The sequence below is a fragment of the Eupeodes corollae genome, unplaced genomic scaffold (assembly GCF_945859685.1).
Source record: "Eupeodes corollae unplaced genomic scaffold, idEupCoro1.1 scaffold_887, whole genome shotgun sequence".
NCBI classification, from domain to species: domain Eukaryota; kingdom Metazoa; phylum Arthropoda; class Insecta; order Diptera; family Syrphidae; genus Eupeodes; species Eupeodes corollae.
The window spans coordinates 1-18,279 of NW_026605356.1; the positions used below are offsets into that span (position 1 = coordinate 1).

Below are 18,279 nucleotides of genomic sequence, written 5' to 3' on the forward strand. Positions count from 1 at the left end.
ATATTGACTATCGAAGTTGTCATATTGACTACCGCAGTTTTCATATTGACTACCAAATTGTAAAACAATTTTGGATCCCAAAATTGACAACCGAAAATTGTTCTATATTGACTATCGCGGTTATCGGCTTAAAATTGACTACCAAAATAGTAAATAGGATGACTTTTTTCGTTCTGTGTCCACGTCCTACATAATTTATTCCTTTTTCTGGCTAACTATCTCTTTAGTTGGAGCTAAAATTGCCTCCTCACACAATCACCCCCGCCCAGATTTATATAAATATTACTTTTTAATTCATCTGTGCTACAGACAGTTTGACAGAATTCATGACTCAACGTTATCGAGCCGTTTTTTAGAAGAGTAGCGGCATAATGACCTGCTCGAGAATCATTGTGTACCCATTACACAGATGCCTTGTAACATGTGTTTATTTCATCTGCCGGTGTACCTCTAGTAATTACCGGAAATGTCTGTCTAAAATGGCCAGCTAAGAGAACCACCATCCTTCCCATGATAGTCCGGTTGTAGTTGTATCTTTCAGTGAACAATGTAGTTAGGTTAGGTTAGGTTAACGTGGCTGCGGAATTAAAATCCACACACTTATGCCAAGCGAAAGGCCCATTGTGATACCACATGAATCTAGAGAATTACTTCTTACTAGTCGAACCATTTTGAGCTTTTTATAAAGCGAAGAAGTTATTTGATATCCTTTTTAGCTAGTTCACTGGGATTATCAAAATAGTAGTCCCCCAGATGAAGTTTGCGTCTGAGTGAAAAGCAGGGCAAGTGCAGAGGAGATGAGAGATTGTTTCCTCTACTTCTTCGTCTTGGCTCCTCCAGTTTCGCGATCTTCCAGTCGTGACAAGGGAGGTTCGGGTTGCCGATCCTGATTATAGCACTAATGTCATCTGGACAAGAGGGTTCTTTCGGGATCCATGCGCGAGCTCTCGGCCTGCAAGAAATATCTAACTTCGCAAAGACCTCGAGTTTTGCGCCTGGCCAGACTTCGCCCAGCATGCCGGAAGCAAGCGTATAGATATCGCGCGACCTCTGATCGTTACAAACGATGAGTTTGTAACGACCTTGATGCCAAGCCCAATCGCTTGTTACTGATGGTGGACCCGGATGCTCTCTCATGACTTTGAGAAAGCCAGCCGAGAGCCCCAGTTTCACCATCTGCCAACGGTCAGAGGTAATCTTGCCATCATATTGCTCCTATCAAGGACCGCAACTATGATCTTTTTAGGCTCTTTAAGTACGTTTTGACGTGGAGTCGTAGCGAATAGTTTTATCTAGAATGGATTAAGCCCACTCCTGCCTCTTGCTAACGATGGGATTACTTCCATCCCCCAATGTTGAACCAGGGGATTTTAGGGTCCTCATCGCATAGCTCCTAGGAGCATTCTGGAGGGGTTTACTCTCTTTGGTAGTGGAAAGATCATTATTCACGAGCTTTCCTCTACCGACCTGAGAAAGCGTTTTCGTCAGTGATACATTCTTTACCATACCGGAAGATGGGCAGTGACTTGGCACAAGCCCTTCTCCGGTGTTTGGCACAGGAGTAACGACAGCCGACGTTGCCGCCGAAATGCCGCCCGGTGTAGCTGGAGTACCGGTACCGGTTTGACGTTTTTGCTTCGGTTTTGTTTTTGTTTATACATTTGGATTCCCACGAGCAGGCGAAGTAAAAGGGGGGTCCATCTGTGCAGAGATTCGTACACAGATAAGGCTAGCTAATCCGGAGGTCGCCTGGTATCCGGATACTCCGTTAACGACTGAGCTATTTTTAGAAATTGGGCCCTCAGCCTGGCTGATCATCGGCACGGTCGTATAACACCTTAGATCCAGCCCAATTGGGAAGTTGAAGGGAGGGATATGTTTTGTAAAAGGAGAGACGAACATCAATTAAGCAATAAGCGTCCCAGGAAGGAAACAGGGTATTGACAGACAGTGATGCACTATAGAGTCGGGGAATAAGGAGCCATCAGCCAGCATAGTAGCACAAAGCCAACGTAGGAGGTGGTAAGGATTGGAAAGGCGAGGGGCGAGCAACCTTTAGTTTCAGGACTCTTCTGGAGAAATAATTCCCGAGAATCATTGACCTTACTCAGCTTCTACAACTCGACAAGTTCGACGCTCAGGTAGAAGTCAATGCAGTGCTTCAACTGCTTTTTTGTGGGACATTGTACATTCATCCCCAACAAACAATTAACACTGCTTAAACATTCTTCCACGGTCACTACTTTTGCTGATATTACATATTGGCGTTTCTTCATGAGCTAGGTTTAACGGCAGTTTCAGAACTTAGAGCACTGTACCTCCACCACTAAGCAGCGCAGCTTCTATTCTTGAGGAAGCTACTGCTAAAGCAACCCCATTGTTTTTTCCGAATTTCAGCTAACAATAAATTTAAATGAAAAGTTTGTTCTGTGCCTCATGGCCTTTCTTAAGTCCTAAACGATCTCCTTACCGAATTTCATTTAAATCTATTCATTAGTTTAGGCGTAAAATCTGTCAGCCCACCTGAATTGTACCATGGGAATGCGTCATTTTCCCGGGGTAAAAAGTAGCCTATGTAAATTCCCGGGTATCAAAATATCTCCACATCAAATTCCATGAAAATTGGTTCAGTAGTTTTGGGTTTTTGATTTTTGTAAACATTTTTGATGATTTTGATGAATTACTCACTAAATTTTCCTGTAACTTGTTTCAGATACATGAAATTAGATAAACAACAACAACGGCGGCCAACAACGTCAAGTGAAATATAAGGTTTTCCAATATAAGGTTTATGAAAATTACTTTTTATTTCACGTGGAACATTTAAAATCTCCTATTCATATTTTGACCCTCATCCAGCGACTTGGAGTGTAAATTGTGTTAGACTCTATTATTCGAGTTTGAATTTAGAATCCTGGCCTAGCATATAAATTCAAAAGTTATTCATGTCACGTGAATGAATTGAAATTGAAGAACGCAATTTCATGACGCGGCATGCCTCCCTAAGAGTTTAAGTATACACGTTATAGGTAGGTACCTATGTACTTATACAATGTACATATATAATCTTCCTAACTATGTATAAAAAATAGTCCCATCAGATATATGTTTTTGAGTAGGTTCTTCTAGGCTTCGCCCTCGCATCATCTCATCGTTGTCGTTCACGTCTTTTCAGTCATTCAAAGCAGTAGAATATCAAAACCTTTTTGGATAGGGAATTGGAAAGGATACTCTTACCCGATGAACGCCACCGGAAGAAGGATACGAGAACGACAACGATGAACATCACAATAAAAAAAAAAAAAAAAGAACACAAGATCCTTTTTGGCCACCTTATTTTTTCTTTTTCTAGTTCCTTCTGTCTTGAGCTTGTTTTGAAAGACCAAAATAAAAGAACTTTCTTACCAACTTTCACTTGAAGTTTTCATAGCTAGGTACACCTCGTACAACATAAAATATGTAAAAAGGTATCGACTTGGTGATGGTGAGGGTTGGAACAGGGACGATGACGATGATGATGATTTGCCTTATTCTTTACTACAACTTCTTGTGTTGATTACGATATGGAACCAACACGTATCCTTACTCTCAATAATATGATGATGCGCTCTCAGCAATAAGTAGCGGAAAGATAAATTTACACTTTGGACTTTTCTTTTAGTTTTGTTCGAATTTTATTAAATATCATCAGGACGATAAGTCTCATTGTTTTTTTTTTTGTTTTGGGCTGAAGTTTATACTCACCTTTATAAGTCATATTCTATCTAAAAATAGAAGTTTGACACCTGTCGAAAATTGAGTTTGATGTCGTTTACTCTTTACAATGTGAACAGAAGAGTGTTTATTTTTATGCGTGACTTGTACATTATTTCAATAACTTTTGAGGATGAAACATCAAAATAAAGAATTTCCAGTCACTGAAACTTTCTTTGGAAATATTGAAAAAAAGTATATATAAATATGTTAATGAATGGTTTGGGTGTTTTGAAGAATGTTTTCCTTAAAATCTTCTGTAGAAAAGGTAAAAAGAATTTGGATACAAAAATTCTTTTAAACTGAGATATGTATGTCAAATAAGGTTGGTTACAGATTATTTGACCTTAAGGTATGACTTATATTTACCATTGTCATCAATAATTTTACCACCTTTTAGAAAGACTGAATTCTGTTCAGCCAAAAGAATTAAATTAAAAAATTTGGCAGTTTCAATTGAAACAATTTTGAAAAAAAAATCACATCAATCTTTAAATATAACGCCTGAGAAGCGAAAGTTCTAGGTTCCGAGGCCAGTTTTAGCTATAATTGATGATTCATCATATAAACCAAAACTTTCCTTAGAAATTTCAGTCATTGAAACAAAATTTTCCTGATAAGAATCATTAATTTCCTGATTGGAAGCAAGAATTTAAGGCAAGAGTTGATCTTACTTACTTACTTAAGGTGGCGCTACAGTCCTGTGTGAACTAGGTCCTCACCCAACAAACTTCTAAATCTAGCTCGGTCCCTAGCTAGATGTCTCCAGTTTCGCGCTCCAAGTTGGGTGGGGTCACCTTCGACTTGTGCGCGCCACCTGATCCGCGGTCTTCCTCTACTGCACTGTCCTGAGGGTGCGGATTCGAAGACTTTCCGGGCCGGAGCATTGGTTTCCATGCGCTCTACGTGACCCAGCCATCTTAGTCGTTATACTTTTACTCTTCTGGCTAAGTCTACATCGCTGTACAGCCCGTACAGTTCGTCGTTCCATCTTCTCCTCCACTCCCCTTCGATGCATACGGGACCGTAGACCACACGAAGAACTTTTCTCTCGAAGCGACCCAAGGTGCTTTGATCCACTTTTGTCATAGTCCATGCTTCTGCACCGTATAGCAGGACGGGGGGGGCCTTATATAGCAACACTTTGGTTTCTCGACAGAGGACTTTACCACTCAATTGCTTTCTTAGTCCAAAGAAACAGCGGTTAGCAAGAGTTATTCTGCGTTTGATCTCAGCGCTGGTGTTGTTTTCTGCGTTTACAGCGGAGCCTAGGTAGACGAAGTCCTTGACTACCCCCAAGTTACGTCTATCGATGGTGACGTTTTGGCCAAGACGTCGGTGTTGTATGTCCTTTCTTGACGACAGCATGTACTTTGTTTTGCCGTCATTAACCATTAAACCCATTTTTGCCGCCTTTGCTTCAATACTCACAAAAGTCCCATTGACATCACGCTGAGTTCTTCCTATTATGTCAATGTCATCAGCATATGTCAGTAATTGGACAGACTTTTGAAAGATAGTGCCTCTAGTGTTGACGTGTGAGATCTGCACCATTCTTTCAAGCACGATGTTAAAAAAACCACATGACAGCACATCACCTTGTCTAAAACCTTTTTTGACATCGAAAAGTTCTGTTAAGTTGTTATCCAACCTTTATGGAGCAGCGTGAATTCTCCATGGTCATCCTGCACAAACGGACGAGCTTGGCAGGGATGCCAAAACTAGACATGGCTCTATACAGCTCGTCCATGTAGATGTTAAGTAGACTTATTCCTCTATAGTTGGTGCAGTTTAGAGGGTCTCCTTTTTTCAGGATCGGGCAAACAATACTGAGGTTCTATTCATCTGGCATGTTTTCTTCCGAACATATCTTACAGATAAGTTGGTACATGCTCCTAACCAACTTATCTCCAGCTGCTTTAAAGAGCTCGGCATTCATGCCATCCGCTCCAGAGGCTTTATTAGACTTCAGCTTAGATATGGCAATCTTTACTTCGTCTAAGTCGGGAGGACGGGATTGTTGGCTTTCGTCGTCTATATTGAATGGATCATCCTGTTTGACAGCGGAATTCAGTTCGTCGTCGCCGTTATACAGTCTGCAGAAGTGGTCCTTCCATATCCTCAGCATTGTCTGCTGTTCCACTATGATGCTTCCACTTTCATCTTTGCAACCTTCGATTCGAGGTTTATGTACCTGTGAATTTCGTTTCACCTGTTCAAACTTTCGAACTTCATTCCTGCTTTTAAACTTCTCAACATCTTTGACCGCACGCTTCTCATGCCCTCTCTTTTTCCTTCTGAGAAGTCGGCGTTCCTCTCGCCTCTTCTGCTCATAGAGCTCACGAGCAGCTCTCGTCCTTTTATGAAGTGCCGCTTTGCGTGCCTGTTGTTTGGCTGCATTTGCCTGCCGACATTCCTCGTCAAACCAGGGGTTCCTTGTTGGTGGCTTCTTGAAACCCAGCACATCAGAGGCGGCAATTGCATCTTGGCAATGTTGCCACTGGTTTTCGATACATTGTGTTGGCGGCAGAGAACTTCGAGAGTGGTTGCTTGTAACTCGGTCGGAAAAGGATTTGGTGATCTCTGGCGATTGTAGCCGTTCGACGTTGTATCTTCTCCCAGCACCTCCCTGTTTTGCCTTGGGTCTGGAAATCCGAACTACTACCTTGGCTACAACGAGGTAGTGGTCCGAGTCGATGTTAGCTCCTCGAAAAGTTCGTACATCCATAATGCTGGAAGCGTGTCTGGCGTCGATCGCAATATGGTCAATCTGGTTGACGGTAGATTGATCTGGAGAAGTCCAAGTTCCTTTGTGGATGTTGAGGTGTGGGAAACGCGTATTGGCTACCATGACTTTTCGCCCCGCAGCAAAATCTATGAGCCTGAATCCGTTTTCAGAAGTGTTGTCGTGCAGGCTCTTCTTCCCGATTATTTCACCTAAAATGTCTTCCCTTCTTAGTTTTGCATTAAAATCGCCCAGGACTATTTTAATATCGTAGCTAGGGCACTGCTCATATGTTTTGTCTAAGAGCTCGAAGAACATATCTTTGGTGTTGTCGTCTTTCTCTTCTGTGGGGGCGTGCGCGCATATCAGGCTAATGTTGCTGAATTCAGCCTTGATGCGTATGGTCATGAGGCGCTCATTGATGCACCTATAGCTCAAGACTTCTTGCCTAAGTCTGGCTCCAATGACGAATCCGCATCCAAATAAGCGCTGTTGGTTTTCGTGGTAGCAGTCGCCATAGTAAATATCGCAGTTTTTCATCCTCTTTTTGCCCGGCCCATCCCATCGTATTTCCTGGATGGCGGTGATATCTGCTTTATATCGTTCTAGGGCCTCCGCTAATTTTTCGGCCGCACGTGGTCTGTTTAGCGGCCGTCCGTATCCGAGGCTTGTTGGTGCTTCGCAACTATGAAAGCTTTTACGTGGCCAGGAAGTCACCCCGACGCACAACCTCTAACCTGGAGGGCCAGATCCTAAGTATTACTCCAAGGATGGGGAGCCGGATAAAACCGCTCCTTACAGGCCTGGGCTCTGAACCAATAAAAAATCTAATTTTATCTAAAAAAAAAAATCTACACATTATGTTACTTAATTTTTTGTAGCCTCCTTTACAGAACATTAAACAATGCTTTTAAGCACGGTGATTAAAAACTCGTCTATATGTTAAGCGTGTGCCCCCCCTTCCTCTGATTAAATGAATTTCAAGTCAAGAAATCCAGAAAAAAATGTCTCTGTAGCACTGCACTGTTAGAGCGGGTTATTGGCTTTCGGAATCAAAGAGTCGAATTTCTGAAAATTCAAATCGCAACGTCACTGTTACCGATACCGTTTAACAACCGTGCGCAAAATAGAAATGTGGATTCAACTAGACGTTGCCACATGCGACCAGGCACATGTATCAATAGATCAATTGAGAGACAAGTTCGGTGAAAAGTGTGTTTTACGCTAGGCCATTTTCTTAAGACCGTTTTTTTGTTGGGCTTTGTTAAGGCGCATATTAATATCGAAAATCTCGACATGGATAGCTTTTAAAAAAACACTCAGAAGAAATTTTAAGCTTATTAATGTCTCATTGTCTTTGAGGTTTACTCGAGCTGAGCATATTTCTGTCTAGGGCTCACATTAAACAGATGTCTAAAAGTTTTGTTTGGAGGAAACTTTAATTTACAGAAGTTTACTGTTTTTAAACAAACCTTGATGCTAGTATTTTCACATTAAAATTTAAATTCTATATTAAGAGTCTTAAACAATATTGCTTAACCTTATCACGATAAAAATAAATAAACAAATAGGCACTTGTGCGGATTTAATATTATTCAAATTTATTTATCTTAAAGATAAGAAAGACAAGTTCAAAACGGTAGCCCCCAAAATTCTCTTATCAGACGCTGAACAAAAAAATGAAATATGCTTTTGACACTTTTAGTCACTTCTAATTTATTCCATCATACGGAATGGAGGCTTTTCTAACACTTGGAGTGTATTTTGTCCTTTTATTTGAGTTAATCAATTGTTCCAATGTTCCACTTGAAGGAAGAATTGTTGGTGGCAAGGAAATCAACATCAGTATGTGTCCATATCAAGTTTCGGTTCGATTTTCCGATAGTCACATTTGTGGAGGGACCATCATATCGAATGATACCATCCTAACCGCTGGACACTGTACCGATGGACAGACTGCAGAATCCCTCAGCATTCGTCATGGCTCAAGCTATGCTGACTATGGAATTAAACATCAAGTCACACAAATCATCCAACATCCAGACTTCTATGCAGATTATTATGAAAATGATGCTTCCTTACTGAAAATCACTCCACCAATCAAATTCACACGATCAAGTCAGGCAGCTAAATTGGCGACACGCAGATCACCTGATAACGCCGAAGCTTTAATCTGTGGATGGGGTGTCCACCAAGAGTATGCCGATACCACGGATTTGGGGAAGAAATGCTTACGAGCTGTTACCCTTCGAGTTGTGAATCGGCGGGTTTGTCAACTTGCCTATCGGAATTTCCGAAATGATGAGAACCAAATGTGTGCAGCGGCGAGGAATAAAGATAATTGTCAGGGTGATTCTGGAGGCGGATTGTTGGCAAAGAGCAGGCGGGAGATGATTGGTATCAGTTCATGGGGCGATGGATGCGCTAAAGAGGGAAAACCCGGAGTGTATACATCTATTCCGGGTATCCTGCCGTTTATAAGGAAGAATTTGTAGTTTTTTGTGAAATAAAAGACATTGATTTAATTTTTAAACTTGAATAGCTTTTATTTTGACAGTTGGTTTTGACATTTGGGTTGTGTAAATGTATGTATATGCAAATTAAACAATGGAAATAAGTGGCATTGTTGGGCGCCATTTAAATGTTCTTCTGCAGTGGATTGGTTTAATATGTCATGTGTGACCAATTTTCGGGAGAACTGTTGCCTTTAGCTCCGAATTCCACATCAAGGGTTAGACATTATCCATCAATCAGTTTTCTCAAAATTAATGGATATTGGATAATGAATTGCTGAAGGGATCAGGATGTCTCTTAATCCATTTTAATTTGACAGACGACCAACTGACCGCTGAATTTTTCAGATTAAGTGTCAGACAATTAAAACAACAACAATAAAAATTACTCCCAAATTAAATCCAAACACAATCAGAAATGTATTTTAAATTATGGAAGCACAACATAATTACCATGACGATGAAGATGATGATGAAGTTGGTGTTGAAGATGATGATGATGATAATAAACTGAACTGAATTGACATAATTCCGGTGGGTTCCGGTAGAATAATAAAATTCTGCTTGATTATAATTCACTGAATCCATTAATTTTGTATAAAGTCATCGTTGGGGTTGCTATTTTTTTTTTTATTGTCTCTTTAATTTGTTGATTAAATACTTAATCCAGATCAAAGAGAAACTTGTTAATAAAATTACTTCACCAATCAAACGTAACTTGTTAAATTAGTGGTAGGATTTTCATGAAAAAAAGAAGAAAATTAATAAAATAAATTAAATATCTGCATGTGTGTAAGTCAAACTTTACACACATGACATCCTATGTACACATACAGAAATAATAATTCATTAAACATTTTAAGTAATTTATTTCAATCGCATGAAAAGGTGTTTGAGTGTTGTTTTTTGTTACGATATCATTGTTTTTTCTCAATATGTATTGGCTTAGTTCATTATTTATTTATAATTAGCTTTTCATTTTAATAATTACTGAGAAAATATTGCAAACGAACGAAAATAATATTTTTAAAAAATGTTTATTTTCATGAACCTATAGGAACAGTAGTTCCCGCTTAGTTGCATATTGCTTTTATTTTACTCTAGTTCAATTATTCAGTAAGTATCGTTTATCAACTAAACAAATATCAAATTAAAATTTGTCTAAATAAGCTTTTTAAACAATTAAGCAAATCATTAATATTTTTGATCAGAAACGTCAAAATCAATTATTTGCAGAATGCCATTTTTCCATTTTTGTTAATGGCGTCTTTATGTTTAAAATGTTTGAACTCCACAAAATGACAGTAGAAGACAGAAGAAAAATGGGCAGGGACATAAGGGACTTTTTAAGTAAGGCCAGTTTCTAGCATCTGAGTGGCCAGCTGCCAAAAAATTGATTTCCAATTAAGGCAACTTCAAATGGTAGAGATGTGCATTCAAGAGGACACAAGCATCCACAGGTTTTTCTCAAAACCCACCTCTCTCTATCAACTCCTACTCTCACCTGCCCGCGATGAACATCGGGTGCCTAGAACCTCAACTGGAGATTTGGTTCCAACCCCAGTGGAAAATTGTTGGGGGCAGCAAACGAGAGAGGTGGGGAGAGGTGGTTCCACTAAGGCACTTCTCCATATCCAGGCGGCACCAGACAAATTCTCGAGATGGAATCAACGGTGGCGTCTACAGTTCCAGTAAGGTTGAACTACTTAGTGAACACCTTATAGGGCTTCTTCGACTTATTTGGAGCCCGGGCCTGTAAGAAGTGGTTTATCCGGCTCCCCATCCTTGGAGTTATACTTAGGATCTGGCCCTCCAGGTTGGGGGTTGTGCGTCGGGGTGACTTCCTGGCCACGTAAAAAATACCTTTAATTGCGAAGCACCAACAAGCCTCGGATACGGACGGATTTACTGTTGACAACCCACGCAAACAAATTAAGAACAATGAACTTCGGATATGCACGTGGAATTTTAGGTTCCTTAACAGACCACGTGCGGCCGAAAAATTAGCGGAGGCCCTAGACCGCTATAAAGCAGACATCACCGCCATCCAGGAAATACGATGGGAAGGGCCGGGCAAAAAGAGGATGGAAAAGAGCGATATTTACTATGGTGACCGCAACCACGAAAACCAACAACGCTTATTTGGATGCGGCCTCGTCATTGGAGCCAGACTAAGGGAAAAAGCCTTGAGCTATAGGTGCATCAATGAGCGCCTCATGACCATACGCATCAGGGCTAAATTCGGCAACATTAGTCTGATATGCACGCACGTACTCACAGAAGAGAAAGACGACAACACCAAAAATATGTTCCTCGAGCTCCTAAACAAAACATATGAGCAGTGTATTTTTCTACGATATTAAAATAGTCCTGGACGATTTTAGTACGAAGCTAGGAAGGGAAGACATTTTTGGTGGAATAATCGGAAAGAACAGCCTGCACGACAACACTTCCGACAACGGATTTAGGCTCATAGATTTTGCAGCGGGGCGAAACGTCATGGTAGCCAGTACGCGTTTTCCACATCTCAACATCCACAAAAGAACTTGGACTTCTCCAGATTAATCTACCGTCAACCAGATTAACCATATTGCGATCGACGAGAGACACGCTTCCAGCATCATGGATGTACGAACTTTCCGAGGAGCTAACATCGACTCGGACCACTACCTCGTTGTAGAGAAGGTAGCACTTCGGATTTCCAGACCCCTTTCCGACCGAGTTACAAGTAACCTCTCTCAAAGTTCTCTGCCGGCAACACAATCTATCGAAAACCAGGGGCAACATTGCCAAGATGCAATCAGAGAAGCCGCCTCTGATGTGCTGGGTTTCAAACAGCCACCAACAAGGAACCCTTCGTTTGATGAGGAATATCGGCAGGCAAATGCAGCCAAACAACAGGCACGCAAAGCAGCGCTGCATAAAAGTACGAGAGTTGCTTATGAGCTCTATGAGCAGAAGAGGCGAGAGAAACGCCAACTTCTCAGAAGGAAAAAGAGAGGGCATGAGAAGCGTGCGTTCGAAGATGTTGACAGGTATAAAAACAGGAATGAAATTCGAATGTTTTATGAACAGGTGAAACCAAATTCACAGGTGCATAAACCTAGAACCGAAGGCTGCAAAGAAGAAAGTGGAAACATCATAGTGGAACCGCAGTCAATGCTGGAGGATATGGAAGAACAACTTCTGCAGACTATATAATGGCGACGACGAACTGAATTCCGCTGTCAGGCAGAATGATCCATTCAACATAGACGACGAAAGCCAACAATGCCGTCCTCCCGACTTACACGAAGTAAAGATTGCCATATATAAGCTGAAGTCTAATAATAAAGCCTGAGTCCAATAATTACAGCAGCTGAAGATAATTTGGTGAGGAGCATGCACCAACTTATCTGTAAGATAACAGAACCTTTCGATGTCAAAAAAGGTTTTAGACAAGGTGATGCGCTGTCTTGTGATTTTTTTAACATCGTGCTTGAAAGAATAGTGCAGAGCTCACACGTCAACACTAGAGGCACTATATTTCAAAAGTCTGTCCAATTACTAGCATATGCTGATGACATTGACTTAATCGGAAGAACTCAGCGTGATGTCAATGGGGCTTTTGTGAATATTGGGAAAAATGGGTTTAACTGTTAATGAGGGCAAAACAAAGTACATGCTCTCGTAAAGAAAGGACATACAACACCGACGTCCTGGTAAAACGTCACCATCGACACACGTAACTTTGAGGTATTCAAGGACTTAGTCTACCTAGGTTTCCGCTGCAAACGCAGAAAACAACACCAGCGTTGAGATCAAACGCACAATAACTCATGCTAACCGCTGTTTCTTTGGACTAAGAAAGCAATTGAGTGGTAAAGTCCTCTCTCGAGGGACCAAAGTGTTGCTACATAAGACCCCTATCATCCCCGTCCTTCTATACGGTGCAGAAGCATGGACTATGACAAAAGCGGATGAAAGCACCTTGGGTCGATTCGAGAGAAAAGTTCTTCGTGTGATGTGCGGGCTGAACAGCGAAGTAGACTTAGCCAGAAGGGTAAAAGTTAAACGACTAAGATGGCTTGGCCACGTAGAGCGCATGGAAACCAATGCTCCTTATTATTGACTGTTTAAGATTTTAATTTTGTCCATAAAAGTTGAAAAAATACAATTTTGTATTTAAAATGTAAGTTTTCGAGAAACTGTCACATCATGAAAATCAAAGTCTTTTAAGTGTTCGAGTGCATAGCTGCCTCTGCTGATTTCGTGGTAGCACTTCTTTATAATTTCGGAATTAAAAGCTCACGGAATCCTTGCATGGTTTAAGCCCTAAATGCTTATGTTCTTTCAAGAGTTTTGGCATAATATCGACCCTTTACTTTTCTACACACAAAAGTCCAAACAGTTCAGTTCACAGTTCTAAGAAGAAGTCAATTGACATCGATATCAAGATGATTGATATCACGATTTGGGAATTTCTTTGACATCGTGCACATATATAGCGGAATCAATTCCAGTTATTGCTGAAATTTTTTAATTTTGTGGATATTCCGCTTAGAAAAAATGAGAGGGCTTTTGAAACTACTTAAACTGGCAAGACTTTCCAGTTATATCATATAAATATTGTACGCTGTATAGTACGCTCTTTATCAGCGCTGTAAATGCAGGCAAAATTGTTTCAAGCTCGGTTTTCTTAGTCAAACTTACCTTATTGGAATTGTACCATGTAATATACATATAAGGCCGTTTATGTGATGTGACTACTGACAAGCTCAAGAAGAATGAAACAAAAAGGATTGAAAATTTGCTAAATTTAAGGTCAAGTTGTTCTTATGCTACGCACAGAACATGGCTTTAAGATGGCGCTTAAAGCGTTTTAGAGAAGGTGAATAACTTAAAAATATTGTGTTGTATACTATAATCATTCCAAGCAAGGTTGTTCACGCCTTCTTCATTTTACTCCTCCTAGGACATTCCTATGTTGGCCCCAATAATATACCATGATATGAGCTTAGCCGGGCTCCTCTGAAATACAGAATAGTAGATTAAGCTGTTTAAGAAATTTATGACTAATCCAGACTATTGCATTAGAATTTTCTTTACGGACGAAGAATTAGTCAACTGAAGAATTGAAAGGGATGGAGTACCTGTGAGGAACTCTGTTAATCTACAAAACTTCGAACTCTAAAAGTCTGACAAACAATTTCCTTTCCCAGTCAGGATCTCCTGTTGTAAATAACTTATTTCTTGGAGTTAAAATAAAATTCAAATTCCATAACATGTGCCAAAAACACCGACAATCTTTGATTTGACAAACTAAACTTGTAACCACCTTTACATTGCATTTACATTTTACATTCATACTCTTTTACAACAGGAGAAATCTCTTTTGAATTTTTATTTGTATATCTAATCCTTTTTATCCTTTACTTACATCTACAATACTTCTAGAGGTATAGATATATAGTATGCCTTCTAGAAGTGTAGATATAGGATTTGAGAATTCCAAGTCAATTTAAAATTTACGAAGAATTGCACCATCAAATTGTAAGCCAGCAATAACCTTCTATTACTCCGTTGTCAATCCTTAAATTAAATGACTGCACACAAGTAATAATCTTGTATAAGTAAACTAGATGACACCATCAAATAACCATATCTCTCTCAGCTCAGATACTCGTATAGTCGTATAGCCCCGGCAGCAGTTAGAGCACCACCTTCATTTCATATGCTTATCGTCATGATGGTCTGGGGGATATACTGATGTGGTCCAACCATCTCATCATATACGGTTGCAAAAACCACCTCCCCCTTAAACCCATGTAACACCAACCAATACCCAAAAAATAAGGAAGGAATCTCGTTCGTATAGGGTAGGGTAAGGTTATGGCAAATCCCAATCTTGCCTCAGTATCTATACGAAGAACGATTTTCTCTTAGATACTTCCATCAGAATAACCGACCGACGAAATATTCAAAAGACATCGTCAAGAGCAACACACATGATGGCTAGGGGTAGGGTATTGGTCGATATACTCGGGACGGACACACATATGAGGAAGCAAAATGTAGCCTTTTTTAGCCCCATAACCAAAAACGAAAACGAAAACCAAGACATTCAGGAATGAGATTCCAACCAATTCAAAAGATGCCTTTCTTTTTGGGACAAGGGCGAGAACAAGCGGCGAGGTGACGAGTAACGAGAAGTGTGATTGTGTGGCATGAAGTTATGCCAAACCGCATCCCTAACAGACGATTCCAAACATCGTTTTGATAGTCCCTAATCGACAAGTCAACTGGACACAAATATTTAGGAACTAACTACTCTCTTGTTCGAACCCGATATTCCCTTTGGATTTCATATACGAGTATACGTCTTGAATTTTCCATTTCCATCGAATAGGCAAAGGCCTGAAGGGGTGTTATGTTGTGCGGGGATTGGAATACGAAATGGTCGGCTACCTGATGGTTATAATGTAATACAAAAGAGATTGCAAACAGTGTTTTCTGTGCGTTCTTTGCGGGGATGGGTATGAGATATAGGTATTAGGTACTCCTAGTGCCCTGGATATACAGGCTTGTGGTGTATCCCTGAGTTCCCTTGGGATCATCAGAAATAAACGTCAGGGGGTTAATTTTCATCTTTTGTTTTGATATTATGAAAAATATACTTTTGGGGATACACATATTTCTGGAATTTTGATGTCCATACTTTAAGTCCAGGGATAAACTGGGATATGTTGTGTTTTTGATTTGTTGAATATAATATAAGGACTTGATGGTCTTACTTTATGTGATCAAACCATCAGAGAGCACATAGGTAAGGTCTATTGTCCTGATGCCTTACACAGAAAAAGAAGAGTGAGAAACTTACATCGTACATAATGGATTTTTGGAAACTATGGGAACCAGAGCAACAGGATGTTAATATTTTGATGGTGATGACGGATAAAGCTTAGAGAGCTCAAACCTACACAACCCAACCCCATTATGGGGGTTAAAATATCATATTTTGTATATATGTAATTTAAGCTACATTGAAATCGGTGTAAATTAGAAACTTTTAGGAAATTCTCTTTTGCTTCGTTTTTCAATAAATGACGTATACTTGTATGCCCTAAGGGCTTAAGGAAAAGAAAAGAAAAACTGATAGAGTTTTGAAAAATTGTGACAATTAACATAGTTTTTAGATACTTGTAGAAATTATTGTAAGGTTTATAGTACCTTGGGGACAATGTGTTAGGATGAATAAGTGAAAGATTTCAAAAGACAATCTCTTGGTTGAACTTAAGTCAATTAAAATGTATCAAAAGTTATTATTTAAGGAAACACTTGCGACTGTAATTACTTTTGGAGTCAAGATGACAAGATAACTATGGCTACAGATTTGTAGAAGCTTTCGAAAAAAAATGTATTTCCTCATAGTTTATGTACGTCCTATTATTTCTATGTTCTAGTCATGCATATACTATTAGAAATAAAGGCGTCTACACAAAGTTCCGTGAAACGGCTTGTGTTAGAAGTATTTTAAGGTTCTGGTTACATTAGAAGCAAAAACTGTGATTTTAATTTAAAAATTCTGAGAGGCACCATTTGTATCAAAAAGATGTATACTTAAATCTTGCTTATTAAGTTTATTTTAGTTTTATCTTCATTTTACAACTTAGATTCGCCTTAAAACTACCTTCTTTCAAAATGGACCAATAACTGGCCTGAGTCTGTTGAGAGCATGATGTCACTCCCCTTTTTTATTTAACTCTCTTCAACCGCCACAATTTACGGTATGTGGTCCAACCATTTGGTTTGTGAGAAAATAGACCAAAAAGGAATGTCTCTGAAGTTTGGCAGACTAATTGAATACATATATGAAGACACTCGAGATGCTGTGTAGAATGGTGAAGAAAAGTCTGATTGGTTCAAATTTCCATCAGGAGTTAGGCAAGGTTGCACACTAAGCCCGCTTTTATTTGCAATATTCATAAAGGATCTAATCGACTGGTTGCCCGGAGGTATTGTTTATGGGGAGGACGCTGATTGAAGTTCTGCTATTTGCAGATGACATTGTACTGCTCGCATATACTTCAGAAACACTTAAACTAATGATTAATCGGATACACGAATATTGCAAACGTTGGGGATTAATTGTCAATTTAGAGAAGTCGAAAGTGATGATCTTCAAAAATCTTGGAGAGAGAAATTACGCCAACGAAAAGTGGAGAATTGATTGAAGTGGTTAAAGAGGTTAAGTACCTAGGAGTTCCCTTCCCGAAGAACTTAAGTATTGAGAAACACTTTAGTGAAAAGCTTAATAAAGCAAAAATGGCGATAAACCTCACATGGAAAAGATGTTTCACGAACGAATGTGTGGCTCATAATAGCAAATACAAATTTTTTTAAACCGTAGCAGAATCCATTATGCTTTACGCTGCACAAACTTGGGGAAGTAAATAAATATTATAAGATGGTTGAAAAGCTTTCGCGCTTCTACATTAAACGAGCATTCTATTTGCAAGCCAACACACCGAACTATGTCATAATGCTAGAAACAGGAATTTCTCCACTTTTTACGAAAACATTAAAACTGCAAGTGGATTACATAATTAGAAGCTTAAATTTGGCAGACTACCATTTACCCAAAATATCAGCTCTTAAGGCTATCAATTCAAGAAGTGGATGGTATGGCTTGAATTGGCAGAAAATTGTGGAATTAATTTGGTTTGTAATGTCGAAGATCTTTCTAAATTAAAAAAGGACATGTACCAAATTATTTCCAAGGTAGATAAAGCAGCTAGAACCAAGTTCATAGATGAAGCTTTAAACTCCTTACATCGTACGGTCTACTGCCAGCTTAACCACATTTTGCAGCAGTTAAACTACTTCCGTGAAGAGCTTAGTGTCAGGGAAATATCTATGATGCTCAGACTACGAGCTGAAATTCTAAACCTGAACTATATACCTTACAGAGTAGATCTTCCAGTCATCTGTAATATACGCAACACGATGGACAGGATGGAGAGGGAAGACGTTGTGCATTTCTTGGGAAAGTGTCCTACTCTAAAAGAAATTCAAAATTCTACATATTTTTCCTTCTAGTTTCTTAAATGTCTTTTTACCACTGTTCAAAAAACTTAGAGTTGTAAAATTGCCCCCTCAATTTTTTTTTCTTCAAAAATGTAAAATACGTATCCCTAAGTTCTTTTTGAAAGTCTTACATTTTAATAAAATTTAAGTAAGCACATTAGCAGACACAAATACTTGGCTAATAAACTACCTGTAACGTTGCTGATTGAACTTTGAAAGATT

At 39.5% G+C, this 18,279-nt stretch overlaps 1 protein-coding gene across 1 annotated transcript; it reads left to right on the plus strand.

Moving 5' to 3' along the window:
* The first annotated feature begins 8,198 nt into the window (after positions 1 to 8,198).
* On the plus strand, positions 8,199 to 9,005 carry LOC129953496 (trypsin-4-like). Its single transcript, XM_056066739.1, has one exon. The coding sequence runs from the start codon at positions 8,212 to 8,214 to the stop codon at positions 8,971 to 8,973; it is 762 nt and encodes a 253-aa protein (XP_055922714.1). The 5' UTR covers positions 8,199 to 8,211; the 3' UTR covers positions 8,974 to 9,005.
* The last annotated feature ends 9,274 nt before the right edge of the window (positions 9,006 to 18,279 follow it).